The sequence below is a fragment of the Hipposideros armiger genome, unplaced genomic scaffold (assembly GCF_001890085.2).
Source record: "Hipposideros armiger isolate ML-2016 unplaced genomic scaffold, ASM189008v1 scaffold_37, whole genome shotgun sequence".
Taxonomy (NCBI): Eukaryota; Metazoa; Chordata; class Mammalia; order Chiroptera; family Hipposideridae; genus Hipposideros; species Hipposideros armiger.
In genome coordinates, this window is record NW_017731387.1 from 5,140,556 (window position 1) to 5,154,407 (window position 13,852).

Consider the following 13,852-nt stretch of genomic DNA (forward strand, 5'->3'; position numbering starts at 1 on the left):
CGCCGCGCGGAGCCGCCTCCCCGCCGCGCACGAGCGAGCGGACGCCGCCTGCAGGCCGCCCCGCGCGCGAGGGGCCGAGGAGCCATGTCGTCCTCGCTGTTCGCCCGCAGCAAGGAGTTCCCGCGGGCGCGCCGCTCCCAGGCCGAGTCCCCGCCCGCGTCCCCCGCCGCGGCCGCCAGGACGCTCCGAGTAAGCGGCGGTTCCGGGCGCAGCTGTGCGGCAGGTGGCAGGGGAGGGGGCCGGGCGGCGCCGCGCGTGGGGACCCCGGCGGGCAGTGGGGACCCCGGCGCGTGTGGGGACCCCGGTGCGCTCGCCGCCGCAGGCCCGGCCGCCTCCCGAGCTCTGGCGGCCGCGGCGTGTCCGGCTCTCAGCTCAGCTGCGGACCCTCGACAGGGCGGCGGCGGAGCCCTTGTCCCTGCATCGCACCGGGCTTTTCTTAAGGTCGTGGCTATTTTTAGTTGCCCCCTTTCCTGAGTTTTATGGGTCAGGGCTGTCAGGGCGTTTTAAGAAAAAAAGTTCCCAAATGGCCGTGGAACTAGGTGCGTTAGCCTTCAGTTCCCTGCAAGTTCCGCGTGACTCTGCGTGGGAGGGGGAGTGCCTCTGCCTGTGTGTGTGCCCGAGTGACAGACAGACACCAGCGAGAGTTGTGACACTTGCAGTCTCGCTCCTCGGTTACCAGGAAACGTGGTTGACCACCAGCTGTACAGGGGCTACCCCGCTTTCTGCAGGGGTGTTTCCGCCTGTGGGTATTTGTTTCCGGTTTCGTGTCTCCCTCGGACAGAAGCAGGAGCTGCTCCCAGAAGTGGCACTTGAGGTGGTTGGGAGGTGGCAGCTCCTTCCGAGGGGACAACACAGTGGCGGGTGGTGATTGCGTCTGAGTGGGGAGAACACAGAACACGCATGAAACACGCATGAACAGACCTGGTGTCTGCACTGCTTCATGTCATTGTCACTGTCTTTCTCGTGTGTAAGTTACCGGGAATCAAATTCGGGGTGCTGCCTGTTGGTTGTTGGTCTGGGACACCAGTGGGGGATGTTTGGTTACCAGAACACCAGAGGGATTTTGTTATTAAGCTGTTTCGTTCATAAGTCCCTTTGTGGGAGGAAGGAGGGGGCTCCGACCTGCCTGTCCCCACCACCGGGCCTGGGGGACCTTGTGCATCACCTCTGCCCGTGCCCGTCTTTGCCGGAAGCCACTGAACGCTTCCCCCGTGGCTGGTGGATATTTCTTGGTGGCAACCAGTCGAGGCTCACAAAACCGAGCCCTTTTCCTTCATTGCTGTGTCCCTTGGGTCCCCTCCCTCAGTGCCCCTTAGTGACATTTGTTCACACTGAGCACAGCCCCCGAGCGATGTGTGGGTACCTGGTGAGCTCCTAGCAAAGTCTGTGCATTGACAGCCATCTCCCCTTCAGAGCTGGGGCCACTTTCTTCTGTCTGGGCTCTGGCCCTGCCACCCACCGGCCCCTCCCCACGTTTAGACAGCCACAGAGAAAGGGACAGAGTTTGGGAGTTTGGACTGCAGGAAACCAAAGCGTAGGTGGCTTTATAAGACTGCTTCCCTTTTAGTGGTCAGTGGCTGTGGCCGCCATCCAGTGTCCAGGCGGCTGGAGGCTGCCCTAGAGAGTGCTGGTTCCCATGTGTCCTTCGTGACAGATGCAGCTCCTGAGACTGTGCTGCGGCCCCACCTCCCTGCTGCCCCTGGACCCATCCCTTAGGGTGCTCTCGAAACGCTGGCCCCTGTGCTGTGATCACGGGCCTGCTGAGCCGGGTGGTGACCAGCTGCTGCTCACAGGCCCATGGGGTTGCCGTCCCTGCTGCGTACCCGGCATCGCTGGAGGACAGGCCAGGCACAGAGCTCCAAACAGCCCAGTGCTCCTGCACACGTGAGCATTACGTCCGGAGTGCCCAGCCAGGCCCTTTGCTTTGGTCCCCTGAAAGGTGGGCATTGCTATCTGCGTGCCACGTGGGGGGGGGACTGAGGAGCACTGAAGAGCTTACCCAGCCCCTCAGCAATCAGGCCTCTGTGACTCCAGACCCGTACCCACCAACAGCACCTGCGTACGTATCGGTATACCGAAGGTTAAGGACGTGTGAGGGTCAAAGATGACAGTAAGAGCTGGGGTAGCTAGCTGTGAGAGGCCCAGATGCAGACATGATGGGGACCCAGGAAGCTGAGATTGCAGGAAGGCGGAAGGCTGTGTCCGCGGACCAGGGAGGAGCTGGCGGCTGTTCTCAGACCGAGCCGGGGCAGACGAGCCCGTGACCCACAGCGCCCGAGCCCTTGTGGCTGCAGGGGCTCCAGCCTTCTCTGAAGGTGCAGGGGTGTCTGTGTGCTGCTCCACTAACATCAGAAAGCTCTCGCTGTCCTCATCGGAGCTTCTGTGACTTGTGACGCACTTTTCTGCTGGAGACTGCAGAGTTAAAGAGGTGTGGCCTCTGGGCCGGCTCCTCAAAGCAGCATGGACGTCTGAGCCAACAGATGAAAGTTTACAATTTTTTCTTACTCTGTTAAAGGGGCTGAATAGCAGATGCTTCCGTATAAGGAAAACGTTCTCAAAGGGAATGTGAAAAGCATGGCTGTTCACGTGGGGAGACCGTTGTGGACACCTTGCCCTTAGCCACTCAGGAAGCAGCAGGGGCAGACTGTAAACTGCAGCTCAACAGGCCTTATTTTTAACCCAAGAAAAGAAAGAACACGATGACTTTTCAGTCACCAGAAAGCTGAAACTGTCTCATCATACCTCTGCTTTTAAACTGCCAGCGGCATCTGACACTCCTTAAGTTACCATATGTGAGTGAGTGCCCCTGTGCTGGTTGGTGAAGCCTCTGACTGCTCAGTGATGTCAGAGGCAGCGCTGGCCAGGGCCCTGCAGCCCGACTCGCCCAGCGAAGTCTCACTTTCCTGTGGGGGACGGGATGGCCACAACTTCAGCGGCCAAGACTTGTTCACTTCTTCGGGTGTGTGTTGCAAACATGATACTTTTCATTCTCTGAACACAAACTTATAACCATGAAACAGGGTTTCTAACGTACACCCGTCTTCAAAAGCCAAACGCCCATGGTCCATCCTTTTGGTCTCAGCCCCCAGACCCCACGACAGTGGCCATTACAGCTGTGTGCCCCCGTCCTGCTGTTTTGGTCTCTTGACCCCAAAGAGCAATATCATTTCTTTCTAAACAATTCTGTTGGCATTCACACTAGGTTCACACTAGGTCATACTTCTTTTGTCTCCAAAAATTGGGGCACTCCAAGTGACAGATCTGCTCCCCTCCACCTTCTGGCTCGGGGAGCAACTTCCAGCTTACCACCGGGTTGTGGCGGGAACCACACAGCCTGTTCAGAGCCTGAAGGCTCAGCCTCTGTTCTCGCCCTCAGCGACTGCATGGGGTGCTGGGTCCGCGGTCAGTACAGACGCCTCCTTTGACCTAATTTCCCAGCAGTAAACTCAGTAATAACAATAGCTGTGAACTACACACAGACACATCACACACCTCCAGCTCTTGTGATCTAATCACTGTGTATTGTTGAGTCTCAAGCTTATAAATTCTAGTAACTCAAACTAGTCAATTTAGATGACTTAACATTTTTAAATCACCTTGAAAGCAAGAGCCAGGTAATTATTGGTCAATATTCTCAATTACTATTTGCTAATTTAACAAAACGCTGTTCTATATAGGGCATATCCAAAGACAAAATACCGAGGCATGTCTGAATTGCAGTGCTCAGTTGATATTATGTTGAATAGTCTTAAAGTGTAAGGGGTCATCAGCTGACCCCTGGGAATCTTTCAGTGAGACGGAGTTTCATTGAATTGGTTGGTGTTTAGATAATAGGATTTGACCTGCACCCATGACCCACATCGGTAGCATTTCCCCATTTAATTTGGATCACTACTTCTTCAGGATCATGACACAAAATACAAAGACCCCACATGATTTTCTCACTCAAGCCATTCATGTTAATAAAGGGACACTTAACCTGCGTGTTTTGTTTGGTAACCAGCCCTACGGACCAGTCAGCTACAGTCAACAAGCAACTGGGTGGTGAAGGGCTGCTGCTCAGGACAGGAGGCCGTGCAGCCCCAGAGCCTCAGGGGCGGCCCGGTGACATCCCCTCCGCTCTCCGTGGCAGCACTGGCAGCTCTCGTGTGTACTCTCGTCCTTTGCACGTCTCACGCTGCATCTGGGCACTGCCCATCTGGAATTCACTTTTACTCCCTTTCAGAATCTGCTGTTGTGGAATGAGAAACATGTGGGTGAATAATGCTAATTAAGGGTGCAATCTGTTAACCATCTTTTCTCTAATTAAAACCAGTAGTGTGTCAGGTTTTTTGGTTGTTTTTTTAACTCCACTCAAAAAAAGTCAGCCATCCTTTAGTCTCGGGTCTCGGGGACTCAGTAAAAAGTGGCATAACGACACTTAGTTGGCAAACACAGGAGGCAGAAAGGCTGTTGAGTGGCGAAATGGCCTCACTTTTAGACGTGTGGAGTCAGGTGCCTGAGGACATTCAGACAGCGGTGTCCAGAAAGTCTGACGCTCTGGAGAGGATTATGGGCTGAAAACACTGACACGCGTGATGACGCCGTGGGCATGGTGGGCCTGTCTAGGGGTGGGTGCCCTTGAGAGTAAGCGGGGTAACAGCAGCGGACCGCACTTGGCTTCTCCTGGGGGCTGTCCCTTGCGGTCACCACTGGGATCCCACGCAGGGGACACAAGGCCTGATGTTTATTTGTTTGGAGGTATTGTAGTCCTCTCTCTGTCCCAGTGAGAAGCTTCTCAAAGAATGCAGAACCCTAGGGGGCCAGTTCACGGTCAGTTGTAGGGAGAGTCGAGGTTCTTAGCTTTATTTTTATTTTCAGTACGTAACCAGCCATGTGATCAGGGGTGGTTTTTCCAACTTTGAAGATGTCCCCATATTATTCAGCATTGTTTTCCTTCTTTTGCTCAGTCTCACAATATTTGAGTGAGCTGACAATTAATTGTAGAAGACCAAAGCGAAGCAGCTCAAGGTGGCATTAATCAATCTGCCTGTTACTGTTTCAGCCGCTTTTTGCCTCTCTTGTCACTCTGTTTACTGTGCAGTGTGGCTAGTGACCGTTCACGCCTGGGCGTTAGTTCTCATCGCAGCCCCAAACCCAGCTCCCCTTGGGTACACAGTGCAGGGAGGCGGGCCCGCGAGGCGGGCAGAGGCGCTTGACGTGTGCCTAGACCTTAGCCTCTCCATTGTCGCATCTCCGTATAGATCTCCAAAGTCAGCTCCACGGTTGGTTATCTGGGAGAGAGTGTAGCTACCAGGCAGCAGGTCAGGACGGGGAAGCAGGAATTAGCCTGGCTGATCAGAAGCTGCAATAATCAAACCCTCCACTCGAGTGCCGGGGCATTTGTTTGCACTTGCCCCTCCTACAGCCCCAGCCTGGGGACCGACAGGGACAAGAGAGGGGATGGAAAAGGCTCAGTGCAGTAGTCAGCGCCTGTGTCCATAGACGCCCACCGAATGCCAGGGGCCGCGGCAGCGCCTACGTCTGCTGTCTCGGACGCTGTCGACAGCGTCACACGCCAGTACCATCTGCCCTCGTTTTAGCCATGAGGACACTGAGGCAGAGAGAAGGAATTACCTGAGATCATATCAGGTAAATGCTGGAACCGATACTATTTAGGTAACATGACCTATGGATACTGCAAGACCTGTGTCTGTTTCCATAATTTAATGATTTCACTCCTAAAGTATGTGAATGCCATTCCGTCGCCTCTTTCCCACGTGCCACGGTAAAGCACCAGGGCAGCCGCAGCCTGGCACTGAGGTCTTTCAGAAGTGTCAACCGGATGAAAGCTCTGTGTTCCTTGACTTTCCTGAGTGTTTTGATCCACGTGTAATTGGTGCAGATGGATCAGGAGTATCATATGACGGTCTTTTGTGTCACTCACTGTTACACGCTATACAGGCGTGTGCTGTCCGCATGCATCTGGTCACGTGGTGCCCTGAGCCCAGTGAGAGTCGGCGCCGTCAGCATCATTCTAAGCCCGGAACATGATCACTGCTGCAGCCGAGTGCTGTGCACGTTTCTTCCGTGAGGAAGTTACAGGTCAGAGAGAACAAGCGTTCTCTAAGGGGAAGTCTGTGTCTGTGGGAGTTTCTGACATGCTCCCCAGCGACGTGCTGGCCTTGTCCCCAGAGCCCGGAAATGCGATGAGAGTGCTCTCCCAGGGTTCTGTCCGTCGGCCCGGTGGGCCTGGTCTCATCACATGAACCCGTAAAAGCAGATTGCTTTCTCAGCCGGTGACGGGGAAGCCGAAACCCGAGGCGTGGAAAGGACTCTGTGTGCCGTTGCTGTCACAGCCAGCAAGGACCCAGGGCCTGAGAGCCACAGAGACAGAGCCCTGCCGGCCCCTGAGTGAGCAGGAAGGCATAGTGTCCCCAGAGCCCCGATGACAGCCCAGCCAGTAGACACCTGAGCAGGGAACCCGGTGGGGCCAGGCTGGACTCCTGACGCACACTCTGTGATAATAAGTGGATGCTTGAGATGCTAAGTTTTGTGCTAATTTGTTACGACAGCAGTAGAAACCTAACACCACTGACAACTTGGTAATATTAGGAAATGTTACTGTTTTAGATGTGGGAAAAACACCACCGCCTCGTCACCATCCTCTGCTGTCACATCTTTGTGTAAACCTTGACGGTGTTTCCAAATTGGGCAGGACTCCCAGACGTATCAGTGGAGCAACCTAGACTGGGAGGCCTGTTCAGAGCTGGGCTGGGGGCTCTCCCAGGCCGAAGGGCATTCACGTCTTAGACACACCTAGGAAACCAGAATGGGTTTTCACCTCAGCAGATTACAAAGCTGCGTTGTTTTCGTTAACTTGGTTGTGATTGGGTTTGCGTAGCCCTGAAAACCCATAGTCCCAGACTTGCTCACCCTGGTCAATCTGAGAACCCAGCGGGACAGGCCGGTTCCCTGAGGCCGCCCAGAATAGCTCCGACTGTGCCCCCGGCCCGGCCAGAGCACAAGAACAGACATGAGATGTTCCTGCTGCTCGGTCCCTCTTCAGGGAAAACGTATGTGGGAGGTTTTTCCCATCACTGTGGGGTCAGGCCCAGTTCCAAAGGACTCAGCTACGCCCGCCTCGGGCTTGGCAGCGGACACGTGACTTGGTCTCATTCCTTCCCCTGGGGCCCAGCTTTCCAGAGCCACAATTTTATTTTAAACTTGGTCAGAGGAGTTTGGTTTTAATTATGTGCCTCCCTGAACTCCTGGTAACTTTCAAGTTAAAAGCTCTTGTGGGATTTTTTTTCCAAGGCCGTCTCTGGTTCTTTGAGAGCCCTACACATTTCACAAATCCAAACCAGCCTGATTCCGTCCCTCCCAGGGTCGTCCTCTGAACTGGTGGTGACCTTCACTCTGTTCTTTTATTAGAAACAGGTCCTGACCAAGGACGTGGTCATGGGAGAATTTCAAGAGAGGAACGGAAGGGTGCTTCTGGGCTTCGGAGCATGTTAAACTCCGGTTGATCTAGCGAATCACTCTTTTTATTGCCGTTTTCTATGTTCATTCTGGTTTCTGAGCAGCGTTTAGTCCCTCCTGCTCCAGGGTTCCATTCACAGTATCTATGGCCCCCAGTTGGGCCATGAAAGCTGAGAAAACAGTTCCTTCTCTGAGCAGTTTGTTCTAGGCCAGGTGCCCCAGAGTGTCACCGTAATGGCCGCTGCTCTTCACCTGTCAGAAGGTTGAAAGCAGATTTTCACAGAAGCAGGAGTTCCTTCCAAGGTCCCTGACGAGAACATGTGCCAATACGTGTGTGTCAGCCTGCAAACTGGGTAGAAGACCCGTGCTTTTACTAAAATGCAATGTCATCACGTCCACATAATCTGTGCAGACCCTCAGACCCTATGAAAAGACCACGGTGAGTGTTCAGCGAGAGTTCGCACAGAGATGGGCATCCCCAGAGTGCAGCTCAGGGACCCCATCCCAGCCCCAGAGCGCCCACACTGGGCTGCAGTCCCTGAGCCTGTGCCCTGGGACCTCTCCCTGCCTGCTGCCTGCTCGGCCGGCTTCTGCCACCTTCAGGGTTCATGGTGTCCTGCCTCTTGGGGCATCACTTCCGGGCTCCGCCCAGCTTGTCCCCTGCGGTCAGCTTTGTGCAGTGAGAAGCAGCATCAGGATGACAGTGGCCTACGTAGTTTGACAGCAGGACAGAGAGGGAAACTGGAAGCCAGGCCTCCCCCAGCGCAGCATTTCTGCTCCTTTTACCCAAGAAACCCGAGCTTTCCTCTCCCTAAATCTAACCAGTGTTTTTCCATCAAACATCAGATTATGTAGGATATCAGAAAGGAAGCCAAGCAGAACGGTTTCTAGAGGTATTCCACCAGAGAAAAAGGCGCAAGGAGGAGACTGTGCCCTCCGTTAATGCTGAGAACGGGGTGATCGGCAGTGCCCCAGAGCTCTCCCCGAAGACCCGTTACAGGTGTAAGACGAAAGGTCCCTGAAGTCGAGATTTGCAAGTTCTAGGGTGTCGCCTTCAAGTATGTGAGACCATTAAAGACACGCCATATACTCTTCTTACTGATACCCCATCTGAAATGGTTAAAAAGCCAGTGGTGCCCAGCCAGGCCTGTACAACAGAGTGGGGACTTTAAAATACCTTAAGAAGTATTGAAAAGTGCTCTGGCCCTGGTGAGACAGCCTCCAGGACTGAGGTCCAGACGTGCACGAGAGAGAACCCTGATGAGTAGACCCCGAATGGCGGAGAGCCTGTGGGGAAAGGCCGCCCGTCGGCCCCCTGGAGTCAGCGTGCACGTGCAGGGCTGGCGACGGGCCCGACACTCCTCAGGGGTCCCGGCCTCATAGCGTCGTGGATGGCGGGGTCCTTGTCTCTCTCCTTCCTTCTTGTGTGTCCTTGAGTTTGTTAGCCCCTCAAAAGAGAAAATAAGCAAATACATTCAAGTCGGCTGGGTTTTTATTTGCGTGAGTTCTTGTTTAAAAACAAAAACAAAAACTGGAGATAAGGTAAAGGTCGTCTGTGATCAACAAGTAAACATAAAGCACAGACGTCATTTTCTGTCGTCTGCTTACAGTGACCGTAGGTGTGCCAGCTGGATGGCCTCTGTCACAGGCCTTCTTCCTGGGACCTCGGCACTGCTTCCCAGTTCTTACCACCGTCCTGGGGACCAGGTGGGGCCTGTCCTCACCGCCCTCCTTTCAGGGAGACCTGGGAGAAGGCCAGGAACTGTCCTGAGTTTTAATGTTTGTAAATTGCCATGTTCCCTCGGGGCAGGTGGACCGAGGAATCTAATCCGAATGGACACTGAGGCCGGAGTCGGTCACTCACAGAGCATGCCGGGCGGGGACAGGTTGTGATCAGCTCACCTGCTGTTCACGCCCCATGTAAGGGGCACCCCCCACAGTCTGGATGCGGGCGTGAGGGAACGAACTGCACCCCTCTTCCCGCGCTGAAGTTGAGACGTTTGATTTGAAAAGTGCATTTATAAATGGAAATGATAAATACTGCCCTTGCTAATGCTGGTTTTAATTTTTGTTTTGTTTTTTGTCTCTTCCTTTCTCTAGCACGAAAGGCTTTCTAGGTAAGGATGTCCGTGTTTTACACGCTTAACGCTCGTGCGAGTGCATGTCTGACTAAACTCAGCCTTCGTGTTTTACACGCACGCTTAACTCTCGTGTGAGCACGTCTGACTAAACTCAGCCTTCATGGTGGGTGGTGTCCGCACGCCCTCTGCTCCCACCCCCGGCCCCGGCCGCACCGTCATTCAGACTTTTCTCACTGCTCGTCTGCCCGCAGGAATGCAGTAGCTTTCCGCTCCCTCTGCCCTGACCTCCCCACACGCTCTGCACCCTCCGCTGCCTTAACTGTCCTGAGGTGCCAGCGTGCCAGGCGCTGTGCTGGGGAAGCAGCCTTTCCTTCAAGAGGTGCAGGGCCGCCGTGCGCCCTGCATTAGGGTGGGGAGGAAGCAGTGACGGTCTGCCGAGGGATGCTCGAGTCCAGACGGAGTTAGACGCTGTCACATGATGTCACAGCACAACTCCTTGACCTGGTAGTGCTCAGTGATAATGTGTTGGATGAAGTCAAGACCTGACTTGCAAGTGCTGAAAATTCGAGAAGCATGTGGGGGCTTGGGGATGGGCCTCCGTATGTCTCCTCCCAGCACCTGAGGGTACAACTCCGACCTGCAGAAGGAAGGGACAGCGGTGAGTGGTGACGACTATGGGGCCACAAGCCTGAGTGTCCTCTGATGGAGACACTGAGACGCCGTGGCAGGAAGGCGCAGTCGTGGGTCAGCGTAGGGCTAGTGAGGATCGCAGTTCGGGCGGCGATGGAGCTGGGTCTTCTTTTTTACTGTACCTTAAAACCTGTCAGCTTGCAAGCACCCTTCCTCCGCTGACCTCTCACCAGGCACCAGCCGAGGAGAAATAACTTACATCTTACCTAGCAGAAAATTAGTTTTGCAAAATTGATTGAATGTGGTGTTTTCCTAGGTAATTTCTTGTGAACTGATACATTATAATGGCCGTTTATAAGAAGAGACCCTCCCTACAGACCAAAATATGCTCTAAAACTGATTAAAACAGTGAGTTCATTTAATAAACAAAGCTGTGGAACACAGTAGGTAGCCCTAAAAAAATAAAAACACTGTGGGGAAAGAACTGCTTACTAAATGATCATTGAGACATTTGTCTATTTGGGGAAATAGATCCATCCGTCAAACCAAAGTAAAAAAACCAAACAATAAAATAAGACGAAAATCCAGACTTCAAATGGATTACAATTTTTAAGAGAAAGAGTTCACTACAAAAGTAGTAGAAGAGAGTATTTATCAACTTTATGAGGAAAGACCTTTCTAAGCATGGTACATAAGGGTGAAAACTGTCAATCTACTTATATAAAATGCAGAACCTTTGCTAGTAAAAGCCACCATGAAAGAGACAAAACGTAAAGTGGGCAACCCGTGTGCAGCCTGTCAGTTCCCAAAGCCGTAGAACGTGCCTCCCGCGGTGTAAGGAAGGACCAGCTCGGGCAGCGCAGGAGCAGGCTGTGCAGAAGCGAAGAGAGACAAGAACCTCCCTAATGGTCTAAACACTCGAGTGGATGGGAAGGACAGACCCCTGTGCGGGGCCGTCGCACAGCACAGGCAGCAGCATTTAAAACCCATTTAGCCCTCAGCCAGTCCCACTTCTCAGACTGGATCCTAATGAGATAATTGGACAATGCACTGGGTTTGTAGACAAGTCTTCTCATTGTAACATTATTTATATTAGCTAAAAAATTCAAAACAGTGAGCATGTGTCAGTAGAGGATTAAATTGTCACACAGCCATCCAGTGAGGACTGCAGTTTTTATACATGAGGCCACTCTGTTTTCACTGACGTGGTAAGATGCTTCAGTCGTGGTGAACGCACAGGACAAAGAGGAGGACTTAGGAAATAGGCTGTTCACTTTATTTGTGGAAATATGTTTTTAACATATTTATGTACTTAATACCCCACAAGGATAGAGCTGAACTGTGAAGAGTGGTTATTTCTTGGGCAGGATTACGGGGAGACTTTGACTTTGTGTTTTAGCCACTTGGGCACCGCTCATCTTTTCTGTAAGCACGTATGGCTTGTGAAATCGGGGAGTCCGTAGAGATGCCTAGTCACACGCTTAAAAGAAGAAGAAGACTGTTGTGGGCTCACGTCTGTGAGGCAGAAGGGGCCGTCGATATGGCTGGCAGCTTTGTGTCGTCCTCCCTGCTTCCCACCCCTGCTGTGGCCGTGGCCACCCCAGGGCAGGGGCACGGATGGAAGCCCCAGCTCTGACTCATCAAAGCACCCCAGCAGGAGGACGCAGAGCTCTGCAGGGCTGGTTTGGATATGGCAGTGTCATGGGCCACATTTAGTCTGGGAAGAGCAGAGCCCCAAAAAATAGGACGCGGTACTGAGGACCGGGGTGCTGGCCGCATGTACAGAGTCAGCTGACCGACCCCCACTGAGGACCCGATAGGAGCGTGGGGCTGACACCGCTGTCAAGCTGGGGGCCCATCACAGGTGTCAGTGCTGGCGGGACACGGACGAGGGCAGAAAAGCCTGGGCCCCAGCAGACCTGCCCTGCCCCGGGGCCGCCCCGCACCTCCCAGCCGGCCTCCCAGCCCACACGCCCCTGGTTCATTCACACTTCATCGGACTCATTTTCCAAGAGCTGTTGCGGTCCAAGAAACGTTTGCTTTTAAAAGCACAGTCTTGAGGGAAGCAGCTCAACCCTAAATTTATTGGGAAAGCTCTAAGATTTAAGTGAGCATTTGGGTCCAAACCACCAGTTTTTCAAGCAAGCTCCATTCTTAGCCAGTGACAGCCTCCTCTAAGCTGGGCCGCTTCGCCCGGGAGAGTCGGGAAGGAATGCGTGTGTCGTTTCTGGCCAGAACTGCCAAGGGCTCGTCAGAAGACGCCACACTGCCCCTAAGCATGGGCCCCTTCTTTCTTAAAGCCTCTTATCTTTAACGTGTCCCCCACAGGTTGGACTCGGGAGGCAGTAACCCTACAACCAGCGAGTCCTACAGTGACCGGGCCTCTGCGAGAGCACGGCGCGAGGCCCGCCTGGCCTCCCTGACCAGCCGCGTGGAGGAGAGCGCCAGCAGGGATTATAAAAAAGTAGGGTCCCGTTCAGCGTTCCGGTCGTGGCTTCCAGCACGTAAAGCTCCCAGCCGTTTCCACAGTGCAGGCAAATGAGCACAGTTCTGATGAAGCAGGGGACAGTGCTTAAGTGACAGTGACACTACGTCCCCCCAGGTCTCCCGGCTGCTCCACCAGCTGAATAAGACCCTTCATGTCGTTTTAGTGCAGTAAATGTGTGCCCAGAATCAGGTACTTAGGGGTGTAGGAAAAAGGAAGGGTTAAGAATTGTAAAGGGGGGCGTAAAAGAGGCTGTGTGACCCGGAGGCCGGCTCTGTCCTGTGGATGCCAGCCAGGCACTCCTGGAAAGAGGGACGCAGTGACCTGGCGTGCGCGCGCGCCTTCCGTGTCACAGCAGAGGGCCTGGCTCCGGGCCGACTGACAGCCCTTCCAGGTGCTCGCAATGTGGGGAGAAGCTTTCTGTCAAGAAAAAGTTGGTTCTGTTAGTCAGGACTTGACTAAAATCAGTATTCACACTATGCCACCACTAAAACTCGCTCCCGTTTCTGTGGGAACCACATTTTTAAGCTGTGCACGTGCCCGGTAAGAAACGGAGTGGCGCGTTCCCCCCAAGGCTGATGTGACTGAGCTCGAGGCATCCTGAGCCCAGCGCCGGGGGCTTCACTGAGTTTAAGAAGCAAGAGGCCGGTGGGCAGAACGTGTTCTGGCCTCGCAGCCTCCATCCTTGCCGTCTGCCCAGCGGTGGTGGCTGGGGGTGCAGCCCGTGCTCCTCAGGTGACACAATTCTGGTGCTAGGGGCCCCTTGGAGGTGACCTGGTCTTTTTCCCGCCCCCAGCTCTACGAGAGCGCGCTGACCGAAAACCAGAAACTGAAAACAAAGCTTCAGGAGGCCCAGCAGGAACTGGCAGACGTGAAGTCCAGGCTGGACAAGGTGGCCCAGGTGAGGGGACGTGGAGGCTGGGAGGCCAAGGAAGCGGGGGGCCTGGGCGGGGCACACGGGGGCAGGCGCGGGCCTCTCGGGTCTAACTTGACTTTCGGGTTCAGTGGGCGTCTTCCCTGAACATGGAGCCCCTGGTGGTGGCCTGAGCGCCGACAACCGATGTCACAGATTGTCTGCCGAGTTCTTGGCAGAGGCACCAGCCAGCGACACGGGGCTAGGCCTGCAGCAACCTGCTTGTCCCTCTCATTTCAGTCAGTTCACCTGCGTGTCACCTCCTAGAGACGGGTAAACGTC

General features: G+C 54.1%; 1 protein-coding gene across 1 annotated transcript in view; it reads left to right on the forward strand.

Moving 5' to 3' along the window:
• PPP1R12B (protein phosphatase 1 regulatory subunit 12B) overlaps positions 1 to 13,852 on the forward strand; it is a 108,000-nt gene that overhangs the window by 78,238 nt on the left and 15,910 nt on the right. Inside the window, 3 exon segments of the mRNA XM_019638030.1 lie at positions 9,562 to 9,578; positions 12,501 to 12,636; positions 13,454 to 13,558. Coding sequence (XP_019493575.1) covers positions 9,562 to 9,578; positions 12,501 to 12,636; positions 13,454 to 13,558 — 258 coding nt within the window.